Raw genomic sequence first — 25,590 nt, forward strand, 5'->3', positions numbered from 1 at the left:
GGAGACAAAGGACAGACATTATCTCTACCGAAGCACCCAAAAAGACTGTCTGCTTATCCATTACTTAAATCACTGAGACACAGTTCCCAACTTTGGAGAGTTCCATCCCCCTCATCCCAGTGCAATATATATAGAACATTTTATAAACTGAAGAATTCATGTGCTAAAGCTCACTCCAGTTAAAATCCTCTAGTTTAAAGAACACATGATTTTGGCCTATGATGATAAATGTTTGAAATCGACTTACATCCCTAACCATCTTATATGAAGCTAAGTGAATGAACACAGAAGAAAGTTAGGCTAGTCAAATTCATCCCCAAGTAAATAATGATTGTGCTAACTAACATTAACTTCCACTATCAACTGCTTACTTACCGTGAACACAGCCCAAGAAAGGGCAGAGTGGCCTCCTCCATGCAGAAGAAGTAGGACTGGACCCTCTGAGCCACTCTTGTAAACTCGAAAAGTGTATGAATAGTTAAAGATAACATATCTAAGCTTTTGCTCACTGAAGTTTTTGATTACTTAGTCATAATGACTGGATCAGAAAACTCAGTCAGGACCAAGCTATAAGCAAAGCTGCAGACTTCCAAACCTAAGAGGCACTTAAGTAGAAGTTTCTGAGACACCAAACCTGTTTTTGAGGCATGGAGCCAGTATGACCACGTTCTTTTTCCCACTTTTTTTTTAATTATTATTTTTTATTTTGACTGTACCACACGGCTTGTGGGATCTTAGTTCCCTGACCAGGGACTGAACCCAGGCCCTCTGCAGTCAAAAGGCTGAGTCCTAACCACTGGACTGCCAGGAAATGCCCATCACCACTTTTTCAAAGGGAAAAAAACTATTCCCTTTGCCCTAATGAGGACACAGTCCCTGGTTTCTAGACGCTAGACCAGTTCAACTCACTTGACTCATGAAACCTTCCCCTCAAAACCTGGGCCCTCAAAAGATATATCAGTTTCAAGAATTTAATTCTTAATCCCTTCCCCATGCATGAGACAATTATAGCCAAATAAGATATTGGCACAGTCTTACAAGAAATATTCCATGTTGTACAAGGAACAGGTAGAGAATGAAAATGAAATAAACAGCAAGAATAAAGAACATTTTAGAAACTACACAAATCTTCTTAGACAATGTTATAAGCCTATTAAAGAATAAGCCATTTTACAAAGGATATATCCTTGCCAGTTTCATTCTCTACTTCTACATCTTCCATGGATTCAAAGTACTGACTCCACGGAACAGGAGAAAAGTCCCGCTTTCTTCCAGGGCTAAGGGAAAAAAAAGAGAGAGATTTCAAGTAAAAATTAGTTATGCATGAAAAGGTAAAATCTTCATCAACAAATATTAAACGTAAATCTGAAATGAAAATAGCAAGATATTTTCTCGTAAAGATATGAAGAGTTTTCATACACAAAGTATTACATTAAACTGTTTTTAAAAGCTCATATATGTATAAAATTTTAGGATTTTAGGAAATTCATTAGTATGTTTTTTTTCATTAGTATGTTTTAATCACAAATATATTGTGTGTATATACACACAACAAAACCTGCTAGTTCTCGGCTATAGGCTCATTCCTATCCTCTCAATCCACTTTAATATTGTTCCTGCTACATTAATTTTTGGTCACTATTGCTTCTTCATACGTTTAATCCTTCACATTTTTTCATGCTTCTTTGTCATTTCCCAACCAATCAATATACAAGCTTCATAGAAGGCAAACTGTCCGTATCAATACCTTGAATTTCTGGGCATTTATCTGAAGAGAAGCTCACACAGAAGTGAAATGACTTATCTATTCAATGTAGCATTGCTTGTAATAGAGAAAAATTGGAAATAACCTAAATATCAACAGGTGACTAATTAAAATAAATTTTGGTACACAGAGAAATAATATTTTGTTGTAAAAAGAAGGAAGCGATTATATATTGATAAAATTCCTTATTTATGGATAAGATACACTGTTAAGTAAACAAAGAAACATGATGCACATACTACCATTTGGGTAAAAATGAGAAATATGCATAAATGTAATTGCTTATATATATTTAGAATATCTCTGAACGAATACTGATATAACACTGATGGTAACCTGGGAGGGGAACTATGACTGGGAGGTGAGAGGGACAATTTTCATTGTACATCCCTTTCTATGTTTTGATCTTTGAACCATGTATTATTTTAAATTATTGTTATTTTAAATTATTATATTAAACTATTTTGAAACAAAACAAAAATAATTGATAAATATCTGTTTACAACCTAAGGCTTCAACCTTGGATGGAACACAAGAAAGAAACCCTGAGTCTTCCTCTATTTCCACACAGATTCTTTCCAGTAATGTAGGAAATTTAGCATTCCATCAGCAGCAAAACATTAACTCCTGCCTGACAACTTCTTGTATATGCTATGGGACCGAATTGAGAATATGTACAAAGCATAATACAAAGCTACTTTTAAAAACTGAAGTTAATACAAAAGCACTCTAGGTTGACTGTAATACTGGAGAGAATTACTGCCGCTGGGCAGTAAGGAATGTATTCTCTCAACAGTCAAGTATTTATCGAATATCTACCTTCTACTAGGCATTGAAACAGGTCAGTAGGTCTCAATCCATGTAACAATAAAATCACCTGGGGAGCTTTTAAAAATACTGATGTTTGGATCTCACCTCTAGAAATTGATTTAAATGGTCTGGGATGTGGCCTAGGTACTGATAATTTTTAAAGTTCCCCAAGTTGAGAGAGAGATGCTAGAAATACAAAGGTAGAATATATGATTTGGAGTGAGAGAGGAGTTCAAATTCCTCACAGTTCATACCATTTCCCTATAATTCCTAACGCAGTATGGACTTGGGCAAATTCAAATTATCTAAATTCTGCCTTGGATTATAGTGACTAAGTAAAATAAGATATCCTTTAAAATAATCTAATACATCTGGCATTTGGTAGTTGCTCAGTAAATGGGTAAACCTATCTTCTGATAGAAAAAGTCCCTCTGTGGAAGTAAACTACAACTTTAGCCTAGACCTATTTTTTGGTTTACTGGTTGCACTTGAATTCCTACTGCAAAACTAAAAGCAGACCTATTTTTTTTTCAGTTATTTATTTATTTTTATTGAAGTATAGTTGATTTACAATATTACATTAGTTTCAGGTGTACAGCATAATGATTCAGAATTTTTGCAGATTATACTTCATTATAAGTTATTACAAAATAATGGCCATAATTCCCTGTGCTATACAATATATCCTTTTTGCTTACCTATTTTATACACAGTAGTTTGTATCTGTTAATCCCACATGCCTAATTTGTCCCTCCCCCTTCCTGCTCCCCTTTGGTAACCACTAGTTTGTTTTCTATATCTGTGAGTCTATCTTGCATATACATTCATTTGTATTATTTTTTAGATTCCATATATAAGTGATACCATACAGTATTTGTCTTTGTCTGACATTTCACTAAGCATAATATTCTCTAGGTTCATCCACATTGCTACAAATGGCAGAATTTCATTCTAAAAGCAGAACTCTTAATTCTACTTATCAGTCACTCACAAACTCATCTATGCATATACTAAAATTTGAGTACATATAACAATCATAACATAGCATGCCAAACCTATTATAATAGATTCTAAGAATCCATGCATGAAATTTTGATGTCTAGAGCTAGGATATCGTAGTAATATTACCTAACATTTACTGTACGCAACAGTGAGTCACTGTGCCAATTTACAGGCATGATTCTATTTAATTCTGACAAAACTTTGAGTTGTTTTTATCCCCATTTCTCAGATTAAACAACAGATTTAGAGATACAAAGCAACTTGCCAAAGGTTCTACAGGACGCAAATCCAGTTCCATCACTCTTCAAAGTCTCTGTTCTTTACTCCAATGCTACATTAATTCTCAGATTTTTTTTGTCTCTCACTCTCTCATTTATACTTCTGAAAAGTAATAAGGCTTTATGTAGGGCATATTATCAGAGGTTTCCTTTTCAGAGTCTAAATATGACTGATTTTGCCAAGGCCACAGAAACTTTCCAAGTTGGCCAGGCACTAGTTAAAGAAAAATTACTTCCTACCATCAGAAATCATTCCTAGGAAAACAGCCTCCACTTCTAATCTTCATTTAAAAAATAAATTTTCAGGGACTACCCAACTTATACAACATATGAGTAATTCCCATTTAGTTAAAAAGCCAATAATCTATACCTCAAAATGTTGCTCCTACTCCCACAGAGATCTTTCTGGCATACTCCTAACATCTGCATTTGAACACATAATTGTTTATATACTCCATGACTTCAGGAAATTTTGCACAAGGTTAGATAAGAAGTAGAATATGAATCTTTATATTCTAGTCAGAAAGAATACTCTGTATTTTAGAGTTGAAGTTTTGGTTCTTTTAAAAAATAGTTTCTTATTCTTTTATGCCTAGCTACTTTATGGTCATTACAGCCTGTGTAGGCTCTTTTTAGTTATAATTTTTTATTTTATTATTTACTTATTTATTTAGCCACGCCACGTGGCTTGCAGGATCTTAGTTCCCAACAAGGGGCTGAACCCGGGCCACGGCAGGGGAAGCGTTGAGTCCTAACCACTGGACCGCCAGGGAATTCCCTACTTATAATTGTTTTAAATGAATTAATTACTGACTTTTTTCTCCATGGACTCATAATGAAAGAATTCTGAAATAAGAACTTTCAAAAGCATAACAAGGTTAAGTTATACTTTAAAAATAAGGATTTATTCACCAAGAACCTATTATATGTATCAGGCTTGTGACTGAGGTGGGGTGGTAGGAGATGCTGGGATTACCATAAAACTAGTGAGACAATGCCTCTGCTCTCAAGAAGCTAATATCAAATACCTAAATATCTAACATAATGTACAGATAAATACTGTAAATAGCCTAAGAGGTACAGCTAAAGTGCTGTGAATGTTCAGAGGGAATAAAGATTACTTTCAGCTTGGGAAATAGAGACTTCAAAGAAAAAATAATATTTAAGCTATACACTAAAGGACAAACAGAATTTGGACTGATGATGGAAGCAGAGAAATAGGGAGGGGTAAGGCAGACATTTCAGGGAGAGAGAAGGGCACAAATAAGTACCCGGTATGATGCCCGTCATGGGGGTACTATTAAAAAACAAAGTAAAAAAATAAATGCAATAAGGTGGGAATAAGTACAGCAGTTTTGAAAACTAAGAGCTGATACAAGTAAAAGCAGATAGTGGAGAAAGAATAATAATAAAGTACAAAATATATGATCTTTTTCTGTTATTTGTGTGTTAGGGTCCCAAAAGCCAGATAGGGTTTGAATGGTATTGTAGAAAATGAGCAGCCAATAAAATGCACAGATTAAAGTATTTCAGAAAGATCAATGTGGTGAGAGGTACAAGATGGACTTGGTTCTGGAAAACAATATGTTGTAATAACCTGGGTAGGAAAAGATGGGAGTATAGACTGACAATGGAATTTAAGAGGAGGAAAACACAGAAAGAACTTTCAAAAAGGCAATCAACAAATCTCAGGAATGTTCAAGATATGGAAGATGACTGACAGTAGAATCAAAGTCATTCTAAAGTTCTGAACTAATAGATGAATTACTAAGTCCAACAATTTATAAATAAAAATCTACTTTGGGGGACTTTGCTGGTGACACAGTGGTTAAAACTCAGTGCTCCCAATGCAGGGGGCCCAGGTTCAATCCCTGGTCAGGCAACTAGACCCCACATGCATGCTGCAACTAAGAGTTCACGTGCCACAACTAAGGAGCCTGTGTGCCACAACTAACAAGCCTGCCGGCTGCAACTTAAGACCCAACACAACCAAATAAATAAATAAAAATAAGAAAAAAAAATTATTAAAAAAATAATAAAAATCTACTTTGGGAGGTAAATGTATACAAAATTTTTGATGTCAGAAAAAAGTTTATTTCAAACCTAACAAAATAAATGTATCATTTCCTCCCATCTCCTGCTACCAGAGGAAGGAGTTCGGCAGCCAAGGAACAAAGTAGTACTATAAGAGACACACAGGAAATATGGCTTCTACCTAAACCATGTGAATCAAGTGTGTTTATGGACCCTTTGCTATTCTCATAGACCCTGTTCAGAATCTGATGAGTGATGAGCCCTCACTCTAGAAAAAAATTCATACACATATATTTCGTATACAATTTCCTGGCTTCAAGAAACCCATCTATGAATCTCAAATTAAGAACCCTTGGCCTAACATGAAAAGATGCTCATCATTGCTAATTATTAGAGAAAAGCAAATTAAAACTACAATGAGGTACCACCTCACACCAATCAGAATAGCCATCATTAAAAAGTCTACAAATAATAAATGCTGGAGAGGGTGTGGAGAAAGGGAACCCTCTTACACTGCTGCTGGGAATGTAAATTGGGACAGTCATTATGTAAAACAGTATGGAAATTACTCAGAAAAGTAAAAATAGAGGTGCCATACGATCTAGCAATCCCACTCCTGGGCATATACCCAGACAAAACTATAATATGAAAAGATACAAGCACCCCTATGCTCACAGCAGCACTATTTACAATAGTTAAGACATGCAAACAACCTAAATGTCCCTTGACAGATGAATGGATAAAGAAGATGTGGTACATATATACAATGGAATATTACTCGGCCATAAAAAGGAATGAAATAATGCCATTTGCAGCAACATGGATGGACCTAGAGATTATCATACTAAGCAAAGTAAGTCAGAAAGAGAAAGACAAATACCATATGATATCACTTATACGTGGAATCTAAAATACAACACAAATGAACATATCTATGAAACAGAAACAGACTCACAGACATAGAGAACAGACTTGTGGTTGTCAAGGGTGGGGGCCTGGGGGAGAAAAGGATTTTGAGTTTGGGATTAGCAGATGCAAACTAGTATATATAGGACGGATAAACAACAAGGTCCTACTGTATAGTACAGGGAACTATATTCAATATCCCATGATAAACCATAATGGAAAAGAATATGAAAAAAAATATATATATTTATAATTGAGTGACTGCTGTACAGCAGAAATTAACACAACACTGTAAATCAACTATACTTCAAGAAAATTTTTAAAAAAAGAACCCTTGGCCTATATATGAACCTTAACAATCTATTTCCAGCAGAAAGAGGAAAATTTTTAAAGAGGAAGAAAAGAATGAGGGGCTACTCCACCCTTAAAACTTTCTTAATATAAATTAATTTTCCATTTGCTAGAGACTAAAGATTTGTTTTCATATCCCATTTCTGCCTTTATTAACTGTGTGATCTTGGGCAAGTCACTTAACTTCTCCAGGCCTGAGTTTCTTCATGTCAGATAGGGTTATAGCATCAGTTTTACACGCTTTGTTATGAGGATTAAAGTAGTCTTCTTATCCTTTGGTTACCCTCAAAGTAGCCTGTTCTATTTTTGTCATACAACTAGTCATTGCCTAAAATTAGTGTGTTCCTGTATTTGTTATTATCTTTCACTCACTCCACCTAATTTGCTACTGTTTGAGATCCATGAGAGCAAGAATGTTCTCCATTTGTTCACCAGTGTACTCTCAAAGCCTGACACACTGATGATTATCTGTTGACAGTATGAAATAAGCTAATGTGCATAAAGTACTTAGCTTGGTGTCTTATTATTATTACTATTATTATTATGCTTTGAGGTTAATAAACAGAATCCTCCTTACTGAATCCTGATAAGGCTTCCAATGAAAGGAAATGGGACATTACAAAGCTACACTAATCAAGACTGTAGTACAAGCATGAGAGTAGACATACAGATTAACTGAACAGAATTCAAAGTCCAGAAATAAACTCTAACCTTTACATCAATAGTGGTTCAACAAAGGGGCCAAGACAATTCACTGGGGAAAGAACAGTCCTTCCAACAAATGAAGTCAGGACAACTGCAAAAGTATTCATGCAGAAGTATGAGAATCTAGATCCTTTTCCTCTTACTATATACATAATTAAATCAAAGTGGATCACAAACCTAAATTAAGAGCTAAAACTATAAAACTCTAAGAAGAAAACACAGGGGTAAATATTGTGATCTTGGGTTAAGCAACAATTTCTTAGATACAACACCAAAAGCAGAAATGATAAAAGAGAAGATTTAGGAGTTGGATTTCACCAAAATTAAAACTATTTATTAAAACTATAAGGACTGGGCTCCACTGGTGGCGCAGTGGTTAAGAATCCGCCTGCCAAAGCAGGGAATAAGGGTTTGAGCCCTGGTCTGGGAAGATCCCACATGCCATGGAGCAACAAAGCCCGTATACCACAACTACTGAGCCTGCACTCTAGAGCCTGCGAGCCACAGCTACTGAGCCCTCGTGCCACAACTACTGAAGCCCGCACGCCTACAGCCCATGCTCTGCAACAAGAAAAGCCACTGCAATGAGAAGCCCGCGTACCACAATGAAGAGTAGCCCCCACTTGCCGCAACTAAACAAAGCCCGTGCAGCAACAAAGACCCAATGCAGCCAAAGAAAATAATACCACAAACTATAGAGACTTCCCTGGTGGTGCAGTGGTTAAGAATCTGCCTGCCAATGCAGGGGACATGGGTTCGAGCCCTGATCCGGGAAGATCCCACCTGCCGCAGAGCAACTAAGCCCGTGTGCCACAACTACTGAGCCTGTGCTCCAGAGCCCACAAGCCACAATACTAAGCCCACATGCCACAACTACTGAAGCCCGGGCGCCTAGAGCCAGTGCTCTGCAACAAGAGAAGCCACTGCAAGGAGAAGCCCGTGCACTGCAACAAAGAGTAGCCCCCGCTCGCCAGAACTAAAGAAAGCCCACATGCAGCAACAAAGACCCAACGCAGCCAAAAATAAATAAATAAATTTAATTAACTAAAAAAACACTATATATATTTTTACAGTATGGCTATGTACAGATTACCTCAGGTTAAATTTTATTTCCAATAATTATAAGCTTTGTGACCATTATTAGCAAGTTATTTCTGCCTTAATTTCCTCAACTGTAAGCTCTGAAATGTGATTTACAAGCAGGCATATAAGTACTTCATAAAGTGTTAGTTATTACAGAAACACTGTTCATAGCTAAGCCACACACTTACTGATATTTTCTTTCTTGTAAAACTTTTGTCCAGAATAACTGTCTTTTATTTTGTTTACTGAGGTTTCTATTAAACTATCACTAATTGCTTCCCCAAACCTTTTAATAGACAAAAGACATTAATAGGCATTTCACAAAAGAGGAAACACAAATAGCCTATAGACACATTAAAAGGTTCCCAATTTCATTCATAGTCAAGAGACATAATTTTTTTAAAAACAGGAGAAAATCAAACTTTAACAACATGTATATAGGGGAGAGACCAGGAAAATTGACTCACTCCAAAAGACATAAAATTTTAAATCACAGTAAGGTATAATTTCACACCCAGCATGTTGACAAAATATAAGAAGCCAAACATTACCACATCCTGGGGAGGATACGGATCAGATGGAACTGTCATCCACTGCTGGTGGGAGTGTAAATGGGGAAAACTGTTTGGAAAACAGTGAGGCATCACCTGGTAAAACTGAACAGGTGTCCTTCAATCTAGCAGTTTCAGTTTACAGAGAAATGCCTGTACTTAAGTACTAAGATACACATAAAAGGATGTTCACAGAAGCATTTCCATAAAAGCAAAGAATAACAAGCAAGCTAAATGTTCACTATCAGTGGAATATACAAATTGTGATATATTCAGACAGTTGAATATGGCACTGATGTGAAAATGGATGTGCTAGAATTACATGCAATAACATGGATGAATCTCAAAAGTATATTTGGAAAATGATATAAGCACAGAAGAATAAATGCAGTATGATTCCATTAGTAATAAAGTTCAAAAACAGGCAAAACTAAATAATATGTTTTTATGAATAGGTGGTAAAAATATAAAGAAAAGCAAGGGAATGATAAACATGCAATTCAAGGCTGTGGAGAGGGGAAATGCTCTTGTGGAGAGGCAATGAGCTTCTAAAGTGCTGACAAAGAAACTAACACAACATTGTAAAGCAATTATACTCCAATAAAGATGTTAAAAAAATTTTTTTTAATTAAAAAAAAGCTTCTATGTCATAAGCTAGGTGGTGAATACATGGGAATTTATTTTATTCTTCTTTAAACTGTACATATTTTTTAAACTTTTCTTTATATTTCATAATTAAACATTTTTTAATTTAAGAGAAATTTATAAATCTATAAAATTTATATAAATTTATAATTTGAGAAATCTATAAAACTTCTCTTAATATGGTCAACCACATTAAATGATCTATCAGGTTCATTTTTTTCTTTGGAAACTCCCTTCTCTGGCACCGTCTACTCATCTGCTCCAAATGAGACTGCTTGCTCTCTGGAAAGAATGAATTCCTGTCATTTCATCATCATCCTGGAACTGAATTCCCCTTGCCTTTCTTCTGCGTTGAATCCCTGATTCCCATATCCCACATTTTTCTTGATGCACTCTTTTTTTTTTTAATTCTATTTTTGGCTGTGTTGGGTCTTTGTTGCTGCGTGCAGGCTTTCTCTAGTTGTGGCGAGCAGGGGCTACTCTTCGTTGTGGTGCGCGGGCTTCTCACTGCAGTGGCTTCTCTTGTTGCGGAGCACGGGCTCTAGGCATGCAAGCTTCAGCAGTTGTGGTACACAGGCTCAGCAGTTGTGGTGCGCAGGCTCAGTAGTTGTGGCACACGGGCTTAATTGCTCCACGGCATGTGGAATCTTCCCGGACCAGGGCTCAAACCCGTGTCCCCTGCATTGGCAGGCGGATTCTTAACCACTGTGCCACGAGGGAAGCATGATACACTCTCTCATTTGATGGAACACATCCTCCATTAGCTTTCTGAGAAAGAGGGATTAATTTTGAAACTCTGCATGTCAGGAAATGCTGTTACCCATTTTTACACTTGACTGACAGCTTTTTCTGGTATAGAAATTTTGTCAGGGGCTGTTTCCATCATCGATAACTAGGCGCCTTGGTAGATCCAACTTGGGAAATGTTGGCTAAAATTATATGTATGTGTGTATAAAAATATATGAATATATAAAAATAATTATATATAAGATCATATTTATATAATTATACTGATTATATTTTTTAAATATACATAGGGAATTCCCTGGCGGTCCAGTGGTTAGGACTTGGCACTTTCACTGTCGTAGCCCAGGTTCAATCCCTGGTCAGGGAACTAAGATCCCACAAGCTGTGCAGCCAAAAGAAAATAAATAAATAAATGGTCTTATATTCATTCCTTCTTTTTAAATGAGGCTGGCAAGAAAGTAAGGAATATGGAATACTGAGGCCAAAAGTTAAGTGAAGATGGGAACTCAGAGAGGCATTCAGTCCATTAAAGCTGGCTTTTATCTTAATGGCATTTGCCGACCAGCTGAACCTGAGGTTTGGGGGTTTCCTGGGGCACACAGAACAAGACACAAAGCACAAGGTGGGAATCCTTGGTGGAAAGGCCAGTAGAAGTTATTTTTCCCATAAAGCTGAGATCTCAAAGGATCATATCGTCAGTGAAAGGGTAAAATAGTAATGCTCTGCTCTCTACTCTAATCTCAGGGCTAAAAGAAAAAAAAAAATACATGTCTTGAAACTTGGCATTGTATGAATGAGAGAAGAGAGAAAAAAAAATAAAAAGTCTTTCTCTGATGAAACTGTAACCACAGACAACTCTTAAACTGATTTTAGCTAAATTCATACACTTAAATATTCGAATAAGTTTCAAGTTGAGAATTTAAAGTGAACCCAGACCAGCAGTGACCTCAGGAACCCAACAGAAACAAAGGCAAATCCTCTCTGAAGGAATCAACCTTCATTCCAGGACCAAGAACTCACACAGATAAAGTTCCAAAGCACATGACCATCTCACAGTCAAAAACCATAAAACATGTGAGGAAACAGATGTATAAAGGCTTCATATATTGAAATTATATGGTAGAATATAAAATAACTGTTTCATGTGTTTAAAAAATAATAGAAACTTGAAACAAATACAACTTCTAAAATGAAAAGAATAGAATTAAAAAGAAAATGATCAGTTTAACAGCTAAGGAGAAAGGTAAACTAATACATCTGTTCAGATATATCTGGATACATCTAGAATGCAACATAAAAACAAAAGATGAAAAATATGGAAGAAGTTAAGAGATATGCAGGAAACAGAAATACGTTTTACGTATGTCAAATCAGAGTTATAACAGGAAATTAGAGAACAGAAAAAGGTTTGAAGAGTAGTAGCTGAAGTTTTCATAACTGAAACTACCAATCACAGATTCCTGAAGGTCAACAAAACACAAGATTTTAAGAGAATTACCATATTATGGTAAAAGTACACAACGTTAAAGACAATTATGTTAAAATCAGTCCCTACTCCCCAAAATGCAAAATGATGTACACATTAATTTGTTCATTTCAGTACTATTTGAAATAGAAAACGATAAAAAGAACCCAACATCCATCAATGGGGAAACTGGTTGAATAAACTGTGTTATATTCACACAATAGAGTTCTATGCAGCTGCAGAAAATAAAAAAGAATAAGAAATCTTTATATACTGTTAAGGAGTGATCAGGATATATTAAATTTTAAAAAGTAATATGCAGGGACTTCCCTGGTGGCATAGTGGTTAAGAATCCACCTGCCAATGCAGGGGACACGGGTTCAAGCCCTGGTTCATGCCGCGGAGCAACTAAGCCTGTACGCCACAACTATGGAGCCTGCACTCTAGAGTCCACAATCCACAACTACTGAAGCCCGCGCACCTAGAGCCCATGCTCTGCAACAAGAGAAACTACTGCAATGAGAAGCCCATGCACCGCAGTGAAGAGTAACCCCCGCTCACCTCAACTAGAGAAAGCCCGCACACAGCAACAAAGACCTAATGCAGCCAAAATTAAATAAATAAATTAAAAAAAAAAAAGTAAAGCAGAATGGTATATATGTTATCTTTTATCTAAGAAAGAAGGGGACATAAATATATAAACCTTTTTTTAAGTGGAAGGATTAAACAAAAAATAATGAAAATAGCTAATCTGTAGGGTACCAGAGGGAAAAAGGACAGATGCTATACTTTTCTGAATACACTATTATAGTTCCAATTTTGGAGTCATGTAAATAATTTTACTTTTGTTTTACAAATATGTTTAAAAGTTTGTAAAAACCAATCACCACCAACAACAAAAAAGGGAACAAATTAACCTAATGGTATACTAACAATTATTCCAAGTGACTTTAAAACATAATTATTTGACTATGTATCTCTGGTGGGATATACTTTAAGGGAAAAAAACAACTGAATAAGTCTTAAATAGTATTCAGTAATCACATTGTTACTAGCTTTTTAAAAATTTTAATTAAATTAATTTATTTATTTGGTTGTGCCAAGTCTTAGTTGCCACCGGCGGGCTCCTTAGTTGCGGCTCGCTGGCTCCTTGGTTGTGGCATGCATGTGGGATCTAGTTCCCTGACCAGGGACCGAACCCGGGCCCCCTGAATTGGGAGCGAGGAGTCTTAACCACTAAGCCACCAGGGAAGTCCCTGTTAGTAGCTTTTATTGGTGGTATAATTGGTTATTTTGAACATCACATAAGTGCATATTTATATACATATATAAAGCAAGTAGGTAGTTAGGTTAATATCATGAGGAACCAAAATTCCCACTGTAAGAGAAAAGGATGATATGAAGTCAAAGAATTTTAAAACCCCGTAATTTTTTTTTTTTTTTTGGCCATGCCGTGCTATTTGCAGGATCTTAGCTCCCTGACCAGGGATTGAACCCGCACCCTCAGCAGTGAAAGCACAGAGTTCTAACCACTGGACCGCCAGGGAATTCCCAAAAACCCTGTAATCTTAATTTTGAATTGGAAATATCAACATGAACTCATGATTCCCTTTGTGTTAAAAAAAAAAATATGCGGGCTTCCCTGGTGGCGCAGTGGTTGAGAGTCCGCCTGCCGATGCAGGGGACACGGGTTTGTGCCCCAGTCCGGGAAGATCCCACATGCCGCGGAGCGGCTGGGCCCGTGAGCCTTGGCCGCTGAGCCTGCGCGTCCGGAGCCTGTGCTCCGCAACGGGAGAGGCCACAACAGTGAGAGGCCCGCGTACCCAAAAAAAAAAAAAAAAAAAAAAAAATGCTACCTCTGTCACCGTAAAGGCCTGTAGCAATAATCAACCTAGTAGCAATGAGTTCCTCTAGTGCCTAAACTGAGATATTTAAATACCATTTCCAGCTTCTAGAAGCTGCCTGTATTACCTGGCTCACAGGTTCTTCCTCCATTTTCAAAGCCAGCAAGCAATGTGGCATCTTCAAATTTCTCTCAGATTTTGGCCTACTCTTCTGCCTCCCTCTTCTTTAAAGGACACTCGTGATTACATGGGACCCACTCAAATAATCCAGGATAATCTCTTTATTTTAAAGTCAGCTGATTAGCAACCTTAATTCCATCTGCAACCTTAATTCTCCTCTGCCATGTAAAATAATCCAGTCACAGGTTCCAGTGATAGGATTCGAGCATCTTTGGGATATCATTGTTTTGTCTGCCACAGATTTCTAAAGTCTTTGTATTATTTCAGAAGAATGGCAGAAATATTGATTTAACTTGCACTTTTTAAAAATTTTTATTTATTTATTTTTGGCTGCATTGGGTCTTCATTGCTGCGCGCAGGCTTTCTCTAGTTGCGGCAAGCGGGGGTTACTCTTCATTGCGGTGAGCTGGCCTCTCATTGCAGTGGCTTCCCTTATTGCGCAGCATGGGCTCTAGGCTCAGGGGTTCAGTAGTTGTGGCACACGTGCACAGTAGTTGTGTCTTGCGGGCTGTAGAGCACAGGCTCAGTAGTTGTGGCACATGGGCTTAGCTGCTCCACGGCATGAGGGATCTTCCTGGACCAGTGATTGAACCCGTGTCCCCTGCATTGGCAGGTGGATTCTTCTTTTTCTTTTTTAATTGGAGTAAAATTGCTTTACAATGTTGTGTTAGTTTCTGTTGTACAATGAAGTGAATCTATATCTTTACCTATATCCCCTCCCTCTTGGACCTCCCTCCCACCCCCCCATTCCAGTCATCACAGAGCACCGAGCTGACCTCCTGTGCTATACAGCAGGTTGCCACTATCTATTTTACACATGGTAGTGTATTTATGTCAAACCTAATGTCCCCATTCGTGCCACCCTCCCCTTCCCCCTGTGTCCACATGTCCGTTCTCTACATCTACATCTCTATTCCTGCCCTACAAATAGGTTTATCTGTACGATTTTTCTAGAGTCCACATATATGCATTAATATACGATATTTGTTTTTCTCTTTCTGGCTTACTTCATTCTGTATGACAGACTCTAGGTCCATCCACATCTCTACAAATGACCCAATTTTGTTTCTTTTTATGGCTAATATTCCATTCTATATATGTATCACATCTTCTTTATCCATTCATCTATCGTTGGACATTTAGGTTGTTTTCATGTCCTGGCTATTGTAAATAGTGCTGCAATGAACACTGGGGTACAAGTGTCCTTTTGAATTATGGCTTTCTCAGGGTATATGCCCAGTAGTGGGATTGCTGGATCATATGGTAATTCTAATTTTAGTTTTTTAAGGAACCTCCATACTGTTCTCCATAGTGGCTGTATCAATTTACATTCCCACCAACACTGCAAAAGGGTTCCCTTTTCTCCACACCCTCTCCAGCATTTGTTTGTAGATTTTTTGATGATGGCCATTCTGACTGGCGTGAGGTGATACCTCATTGTAGTTTTGATTTGCATTTCTCCAATAATTAGTGATGTTGAGCAACTTTTCATGTGACAAGCAGATTCTTAACCACTGCACCACCAGGGAAGTCCCTAACTTGCACTTTTATATATTAAGTATGCATGTTAAAATGTCTAAGGCAAAAATCTTACGTTATCCATTAAAAAACTGTAAGAACTAGTACATAATTTCAGTAAAGTTGCAGAATACAAGATCAATATACAAAAATCAATGGTATTTCTATACACTTGAAATAAACAATCCAAAAATGAAATTAAGAAAATAATTCCATTTATAATAGCACTGATATAACATTGCTGAAATTTAAAAAGATATACATAAATAGAAAGGCATCCCATATTCATGGATTAGAAGATTTATTATTACTAAAATGGCAATATTCCCCAAACTGATTCACAGATTCAAAGTAATAACTAACAAAATTGTATCTAACTTCCTTGCAGAAATTGACAAGCTAATCCTAAAATTAACATGAAAATTCAAGGGACACAGAAGAGTCAAAACAAATTTTAACGAAAGACATGGTTGTAAGACTCATACTTCCTGATTTCAAAACTTGCTACAAAGCTATAGTAATAAATACAGTGTGATCCTGGTATATAGGCAAATATATAAATCAATGGTATAAAATTGAGAGTTAAAAAATAAACCCATACATTTATGGTCAACTGATTTTTGACCAGCGTGCCAAGATAATGCAAGGAGGAAAGAGGAGTCCTTTCATTAAATGGTGTTGGGACAATGGATATCCACATGCAAAAGAACAAAGCTGATCCCATTCCTCACATCGTATATGAAAATTAACTTAAGGGTTTCCCTGGTGGCGCAGTGGTTGAGAGTCCGCCTGCCGATGTAGGGGACACGGGTTCATGCCCCGGTCCGGGAAGATCCCACATGCCACGGAGCGGCTGAGCCCGTGAGCCATGGCCACTGAGCCTGTGCGTCCGGAGCCTGTGCTCCACAACGGGAGAGGCCACAACAGTGAGAGGCCCGCGTACTGCAACAAAACAAAACTTAAAATGGATCATAGACCTCTATGTAAGAGCTAAAACTATAAAACTCTAAGAAGAAAACATAGGCATAAATCTTCATGACCCTAGGTTAGGCAGAGGCTTCTTAGATATGATACTAAAAGCATGAGAAAAAAAATAAATTGAACTTTATCAAACTTAAAAATGTTTGGTTCAAAGGACACCATTAAAGGGAATTCCCTGGCAGTCCAGTAGTTAGGACTTGGCGCTTTCATTGCCCAAGCCGGGGTTCAATCCATGGTCGGGGAACTGAGATCCCACAAGCCTTGCGGCACAGCCAAAATAAAAACAAAAACAAAGGACACCATTAAAAACATGAAAGATAACTCACAGAATGGGAGAAAATACCCACAAATTATAGATCTGATAAGGAACTTGTATCTAGAATATATAAAGAACTCATAACTCAATACAAAGACAACCCATTTTTTTAATGAGCAAAGGATTTGAATAGACATTCCTCCAGAGAAGGTATACAAATGGTCAATAAGGACACGAAAAGATATTCAGCATCATTAGTTATTAGGGAAATGCAAATCAAAACCACACAAAGAACCACTTCACACCACTAAGATGGCTATAAACAAAAAGACTGGCAATGACAAGTGTTGGCAAGAATGTAGAGAATTAGAACCCACATACATTGCTGATGATAATATAAAATGGTACAGCTGCTTTGGAAAACAGTTTGACAGTTCCTCAAAAGGTTAAACAGAGAGATGCCATATGATCTAGCAATTCTACTCCTAGGTATACCCAAAAGACATGAAAACATATTTCTACATAAAAACTTGTATAAGAATGTTCATATCGGCATTGTTCATAATAGTTAAAAAGTAGGAGCAACTCAAATGTCCATCAATTGTTGAATGGATAAATAAGATGGACTATTATTCGGCAATAAAAGGAATGAAATATTAAACATGCCACAATATAGATGAACCTTGAAAATATTATGGTAAGTAAAAAAGGTCAGTCACAAAAGAGCACATATATTGTTTAATTCCATTTATTGTAAATGTCCAGATTAGGTGTATCTATAGAGACAGAAAGCAGATTGGTTGGTTTGGGGGAAAGTGAGGGCTAACTGCTCATGGCTATAAAGTTTCTTTTTGGGGTGCTGAACATGTTCTAAATTGTGGTAATGGCTGCAGAACTCTGGGAATATGCTTAAAAAAAGACACTGTACACTCTAAATGACTCAGTTGTATGGTATGTGAATTCTATCTCAATAAAGTCGTTACCAAAAAATGATGGGGAACATTCAAAGAATAGATTATATCATTAGTACACTAACAGAGAAAAAAAAATGGAATGAGAAAAAGGAACACAGGTCAGATGAAACAAAATAAGGGGCTTCCCTGGTGGTGCAGTGGGTGAGAGTCTGCCTGCTGATGCAGGGGACACGGGTTCATGCCCCGGTCTGGGAAGATCCCACATGCCGCGGAGAGGCTGGGCCTGTGAGCCATGGCCGCTGAGCCTGCGTGTCCAGAGCCTGCGCATCCGGAGCCTGTGCTCCGCAACGGGAGAGGCCACAACACTGAGAGGCCCGCGTACCGCAAAAAAAAAAAAAAACGAACAAAAAAACCGAAAATAAGATTGCAGAAATAAATCCAAATATATCAAGGGTAGACTAAATACTCTAGGTCTGAAATACCCTCAGATGAGATTTTTTTTTTAATTCTAGCTATATACTACTTAAAAAGAGACAAAAAGTTCCAAAATTTAAAAAATGGACAAAGACATAGTAGGCAAATATTAGCCAAAACCATTTTAGGTTAGATGTTCTTTCTCAAACCTTAGGGCATTCTTCTATCAACTTCTAATTGAGGTACTGCTGTGGAGATTTTTTTTTTTTAATTTATAGGTTTTTTTTTTTTTGTCATCTCTTACCACTTAAAAATTTTTTTTATTTTATATTGGAGTATAGCTGTTGAGATTTCTTTTTAAGAACCTTTTTATCCCTCATATTTCTAAATTTTAATCTTAATGTAGAACAAGCTTCTTCCTAGGAGATTCCTTAAACTTTCTCTTATATTTAATTTATATCTACTATACATGTTTTCATTCCCAACATTTACATTTTGTTCTCTGAAACAAGGTTCCTTTTTTTGTAAAAGAGCATCCTGTTCTTGTTTCACAGATGCCATACTGTCTCTTGTCTCTGACGAGAGATATTAGGTTTTTTAGTATTTTCTTTTGTTCTATGCATTATTGTTTCCTTTTCCCATTTTGTTTTTGCCTGTCTTTTGTGTTAGAGGATTTCCCTGGATGGCTGGTGATTCTATGAAAAAGCAGGGTTTGTTGACTATTGAATATCACTGTACAGTTATCAAGTAGAGACCCAGCCTTTTAAATGGGGGACTCTTCCACCAAATATCAATATCTGCGTGTCTTTTCTCTTAGGCCAGTCATTGCTCCAGAGAGGAATCCTCCAATCTCCTGCCTGGGGACATAAGACTAGCTGTGAGCCTTCGGGAAAAGAAACTGAATAGTCTCATTTGTTCATTCACTCAACAGATATTCACTGAGCACCTATGAGATACTATTTTAGGCACTGGGAATACTGAAGTGAACAAAAGACAAAACCCGCTACTCTTGTGTTAACACTCAGTAGAAGGAGACATAGCAAAAATTTTCAAGGTAGCAATAAGTGCCACGTAAAGCCAGGAAGGGGAACAATGAATATCAGGTTGGGAAGGAATGTAATTTTAAATCAGTGATCAGGAAAGGCATCTTTAAGCAAAGACCTGAGGGAGGTAAAGGAGAAAGCCATGAACATATTTAGAAGACACAACATGTACCTTCACTTAATATCTGTTTCATCCAGTTGCTTTATCTTTGCGCACATAAGCCTACTGAGTCCAGAGCCATCCGGTTCAATTCCTCCAAAAGTTAACCTGTCTCCCATTATTGAGAAATTTATTTTCAATAAATTGAGGGAAAGGAAAAGATCTGGGAGCCTAATAGAGTCAATCAATCCTCCTGTTTTTAGAGCCCTTTCAGAGGTACCTAGCACCTATAATTCCTGAGCATTTATGGGGTTGTGATATGGATTAGTCTGCACTTTCTCCTTCTGTGGGTAGTTTTCAGTTTGCTCTTCTCTGTTAGTGAGTTAACATTCTTCAACTTGCTACCTTCCTCAATCTTGGTATCTTATCTTCCCTCCTCTTCTTTGTCCTTTGATCATATTCCTTTTTCCAAATTACTTTAATTTCATGGGGTTTGGGGAGAAAATGGAGATGAATTAATGAATTAATTTCAACAACTCTCTAGGGTAGCTACTATTATTCCTCTTTTGCAAATGAGAAAAGTAAAGCCAAGGGAGGTTAAATATCAATAACTCATCCAACAGCATAGAAAGCAGATCAGCTAGAATCTTATTCTTAGGATCACTTCCTTATCAGTTTTCAATACTACCCTCAAAATAATACTAGGTTCTCTCTCCATTCTTTAAATCATCAAAGCTAAGAATGAGCACCCAGAAATCCCCAGGAAGAGGTAAAAGAGGATTGGTTCCTGCTGTAGGGAAAATGATTGGTTGAGGACCCTTACAGCAAGCCGAAGTACCATGGAGACTAAGAAGAAAGTCAAGGTTTACAACTATAATGAAAATGATGGGAGAAAACAGAAGGGCGGAGTGGAAAGGAAGAATCAAAGACAATTCTCAAGTTCTTCTGATGTCATTCACAAAGAAAGAACAGAGGAGACCTTTTAAAAGAGTTCCAACTTACTATATACTGATTTACCATGTGCTTGAAAATCCTACATCCTATCCCTAATACTTTTCTCTGTTGGCCATTGATGAGAGTGTTAATGTTAATTGGGCATCATGGAATCCAAAAATGGAAATAGTGGCATTTCACACAGTCCTGCATTAGACATTGGCCCAACATACAATGTAGTTTCAAGCAAATGAATGAAACCTAACCTCACGTACAACCATTTTCAGATAAGATACTTAGTTTATGGGAACTTCGAACCTGCTGAGTCAGATCACACAAAAACATACTTTATTTTTATTTTTCTTGGAATTTTATTTTATTCAAGATAATACAAGAGAAGAAGGGTGAATAGAAGTGAGCATTTGCAGAGATTGGGAGGATGGTGAGTGTTAAGCCATCATTATTTTGTTTTGTTTTTTGTTTTTTCAGTATGCGGGCCTCTCACTGTTGTGGCCTCTCCCGTTGCTCCGGACGCGCAGGCTCAGCGGCCATGGCTCACGGGCCCAGCCACTCCGCGGCATGTGGGACCTTCCCGGACCGGGGCGCGAACCCGTGTCCCCTGCATCGCCAGGCGGACTCTCAACCACTGCGCCACCAGGGAAGCCCAAGCCATCATTATTTTGGAGTTAGGTTCAATCTTAGTATCTCTCAAACTTTTCCCTCAAAATAACATCCATGACAAAGGAGCATGTTTAAATATCTAGGTGTGTGGTTACCAAATTTTAAAAATCTGTAGTGGACACCATGTTCTCTATGCTTTTACTTTATTGTTGGCCTCTCCCCAGGAGAATATCAGCTCCATAAGAGGCACGTGATTGTTTTATTACTATATCCCCATGCTTTGTTTTAAATGGATATGGACAGACTGCTGCACCACAAGAACAGCTGTAATCTTATACCTCTGATAATAAAGAATTCTGCTTTACTCAAGTTAGAAAATTTTCTAAATTTTATTTCTACCATTCACCTAACATCAGAACAGCATAATTAGTAACTTCTTTTTCCAAAACTCTAAAAGTAAATAGAAAAAAGGATATAATGACAATTCTACTAAAATGATCTGGCCTCAAACATACAACCAGTGAGACATCAGGAATGAAAGCAAAAAAGCAGACAGAATACAAGGCTTTTTGAAATTTTGCAAGGACCAAATGGAGCTGTTCACTCTCTTAATGTGTGTGGCGATATTCAGTCATCAGAACGCATGTAAGTTACTATACTGCTTAGACATATCACAATAGGAAGAAAGCGAGCAGGTTTGAGGTCAGAGTTTAAAAGCCAACAAAATCCATACAGAAAATCCTAATGAAGTATATTTCAGAACCAATGGCCACTTAACACCTTCCCCAGACTCACCTGAATGCCATAATGATCCAGGAAAAAAGACAAAAAGCAAATATCTTTAGGGCAATTACTTGAGAGATTCTTTCCAGTCACAACTTGCTTATATATAAACAGGTAACTTAATTCCAATTAAACAGACATTTGACTATGCCCTGTATTGTAGGCCCTGATATACTTGCTAGACACCAGGGAAATCAGCAGGCCCGAAATTCCCTCAAAGAGCTCATGTCTGGAGGGAAATAGGAAGTAAACAGTCACTGTATACTATAGCTATGACAGAAATAAGCCTAGCGTACCATGAGAGCTCACAGATGGGACATTCAATCTTGCTCAGGACACTTATGGGGAGGGAACCAGGTCAGAGAAAGATTCACAAAGATTATGTCTGGTATGAAGATTTTTTTTTTTTTTTTTTTTGTGGTACGCGGGCCTCTCACTGTTGTGGCCTCTCCCGTTGTGGAGCACAGGCTCCGGACGCACAGTCTCAGCGGCCATGGCTCACGGGCCCAGCCGCTCCGCGGCATGTGGGATCTTCCCGGACTGGGGCACGAACCCGTGTCCCCTGCATTGGCAGGCGGACTCTCAACCAACTGCGCCACCAGGGAAGCCCCTGGTATGAAGATTTTATTAAACCAAATGCTATAAAAATTTGAAGTGCTATTTTTATTAAACAATGACCTGGATAGGGAAGAGGCAAAAGTACAAATCCTCTAATTACCAGTAAAGAATACAATTTCCGAATATTCAGTGAAAAAAAAAGTCAGCACATTCTCCAACTTAAAAATGGGTTTATATTCCAAAGGTTTGTAAAGTAGGTTGTTGGAAAAACTGAAGTACATTTCCCCTGATTAACAGTATAATGAAATATTGGTAGATTCTCTGGGAAGTTCCATTCCCAAGTCTATTTAGCCATAATACACTAAAATGCTATTTGTGATGAAATTCAGCTAATAATAATGATGTAGTTCAGGTGATTAACACAGAAAACTGAACTGAAAGTGATATTGGGCTTCCCTAGTGGCACAGTGGTTAAGAATCCGCCTGCCAATGCAGGGGACACGGGTTTGAGCCCTGGTCCAGGAAGATCCCACATGTTGCGGAGCAACTAAACCCATGTGCCACGACTACTGAGCCTGTGCTCTAGAGCCCGTGAGCCACAACTACTGAAGCCTGCGCGCCTAGAGCCTGTGCTCCGCAACGAGAAGCCACGCCCATGAGAAGCCGGCACACCACAACGAAGAGTAGCCACCGCTCGCCACAACTAAAGAAAGACTGCGTGCAGCAATGAAGGCCCAATGCGGCCCAAAATAAATAAATTTATATTTAAAAAATAATAAAATAAAGTGATATTAATATATCCTGAACCATGGTTCTTATGCTTAAGGAAAAGCTGGTTTAATTAAAAGGATGAGAAGAATTAAATGAAACAAACCAGACACACATGTATTTATGCTGGGCACTTTACAAGCATTATCTAAATTTAATCCTCACAACAACCCGGGCTATATTTTCTTAGTAGGATAAAGATAGAGGGATATAAATACGGAATCATAGAAGGATAGAAATATACTGTTAGTAATCACAGTTTTAAAATTTCACTTCTGGGGACTTCCCTGGTGGCACAGTGGTTAAGAATCCGCCTGCCAATGCAGGGGACAAAGGTTCGAGTCCTGGTCTGGGAAGATCCCACATGCTGCGGAGCAACTAAGCCTGTGCGCCACAACTACTGAGCCTGCGCTCTAGAGCCCGTGCTCCGCAATAAGAGAAGCCACCGCAATGAGAAGCCCGCGCACTGCAACGAAGAGTAGCCCCCGCTCACCGCAACTAGAGAAAGCCCGCACGCAGCAACGAAGACCCAATGCAGCCAAAAGTAAATAAATTTTTTAAAAAGAATATATATATATTATGTATAACTGAATCACTTTGCTGTACAGCAGAAATTAACACATTGTAAATCAACTGTACTTAAATAACTAAAAAAACAAAACTAAACTAAACACCAGCTCACATGCTGACTTTACCATTATGTAGAAAGACCTATCTTACTTTTGACTCTCACTTTAGGAATATTGCTTGACTCATCTGATTGAACACCCGCCCCACCTCACAGCCATTCAGCTCTTAGTGATTAAAAGAGTGCTCCATGGACTTCCCTGGTGGTGCAGTGGGTAAGAATCCGCCTGCCAATGCAGGGGACACGGGTTCAATCCCTGGTCCGGGAAGATCCCACATGCCGCGGAGCAACTAAGCCCATGCACTGCAACTACTGAGCCTGTGCTCTAGAGCCCGTGTGCCACAACTACTGAAGCCCGTGCACCTAGAGCCCGTGCTCCGCAACAAGAGAAGCCACCGCAATGAGAAGCCCGCACACTGCAATGAAGAGTAGCCCCCACTCTCTACAACTAGAGAAAGCCCGTGTGCAGCAATGAAGACCCAGCATGACCAAAAATAAATAATTAAAAAAAAAAACTGTTAAAAAAAAAAAAATGAAAAAAAAAAAAAAAAGAGTGCTCCACTTTTGTCTCCAGGATTTTCTTCCAAGCTGCCAACACCTATTTAATAAGTTTTGATACTGGTCTTGGTGTTCACTCATGTACAGGCAATGAGAACCAAGTTACAGCTTACCTGACCAAGAGCAATTATTAAGAAACTATCGTTTCAAATATGAAAAGAAATGTATCTTAGAATTTATGAAATACAGTAAATAAGTTTCCACTACATAGCTTTACTATTTAAATAATAATTCCACATATGTATATCTTTCTCCTCAAAAACAAAACTGTGAAGTTAGTATTACCCACATTTTAATAATAGTCAAGCTTATAAGCAGTATGTAGTAAAGCCCGGAAGAGAATTCTAGTTTGCTGATTTAAAACCTACATTCTTTCTACTACAAGACAACAGAAGTATAGAGCTAATCATACTGACATGGGGTTGGCAAACTATGGCAACTATGGGGTTGGCCTGTGTGCAAATCCAGCCACCCACACGCCCTGTTTTTGTGTGGCTCATGAGCTGCAAATGAGCTGCAAAAATACTTTGCATGAGCTGCAAAAATACTTTAAAAAAAATATTTTTAAAGGTTGTGGAGGGGAAAAACAAAGAGAGGAGTATTTAAAGACATGAGAAAATTACATAAAATTCAAATTTCAGTGACACCAAAAAAAATGTAGTTGGAATACAATTACATTCATTTACATATTGTCTGTGGCTGCTTTCACCTTACAACGGCAGAACTGAGTAGTTGCCACAAAAACTATGGCCTGCAAAGCATAAAATACTTACAGAAAAAGTTTGCCAAGCCCTGGTATAAATGATAGGTGCTACAAAAGGACAGAAAATGGAAAGATCAGTTCAGCCTGGATAATCAGGAAAAGCTTCATGATCTCATTTTATATGAATGTTGTGTACCACATGTCTATTAAATCAAACCTTATGAGAACATTTTTTAAACTGTGCTACTGTAGAATACACAAAGAAATAAAAACAAAGGCTCCTGTACTCTGGGACCTCCAATTTTATTGAGGAAACTAAAAAAAACCAAAAACATAAAAACAAAATAAAAACATGAAATATAAATTATGATAATGTTTATGATAATCACCCATTTAAATTACCATTAAATTACCATAATAAATTTGACATAGCAATTAAAAAACAC

General features: G+C 37.6%; 1 protein-coding gene across 1 annotated transcript in view; it reads right to left on the reverse strand.

The window, feature by feature from the left end:
- Window positions 1-25,590, reverse strand: part of PPME1 (protein phosphatase methylesterase 1) — a 77,303-nt gene that overhangs the window by 40,911 nt on the left and 10,802 nt on the right. Inside the window, exons 2-3 of the mRNA XM_032641270.1 lie at window positions 1,184-1,277; window positions 376-468 (exon numbers count right to left, since the gene is read on the reverse strand). Of these exons, the coding sequence (XP_032497161.1) occupies window positions 376-468; window positions 1,184-1,277 (187 nt within the window). The remainder of the gene's footprint in view (window positions 1-375; window positions 469-1,183; window positions 1,278-25,590) is intronic.

The sequence above is a fragment of the Phocoena sinus genome, chromosome 8 (genome assembly GCF_008692025.1).
Source record: "Phocoena sinus isolate mPhoSin1 chromosome 8, mPhoSin1.pri, whole genome shotgun sequence".
Classification (NCBI taxonomy): Eukaryota; Metazoa; Chordata; class Mammalia; order Artiodactyla; family Phocoenidae; genus Phocoena; species Phocoena sinus.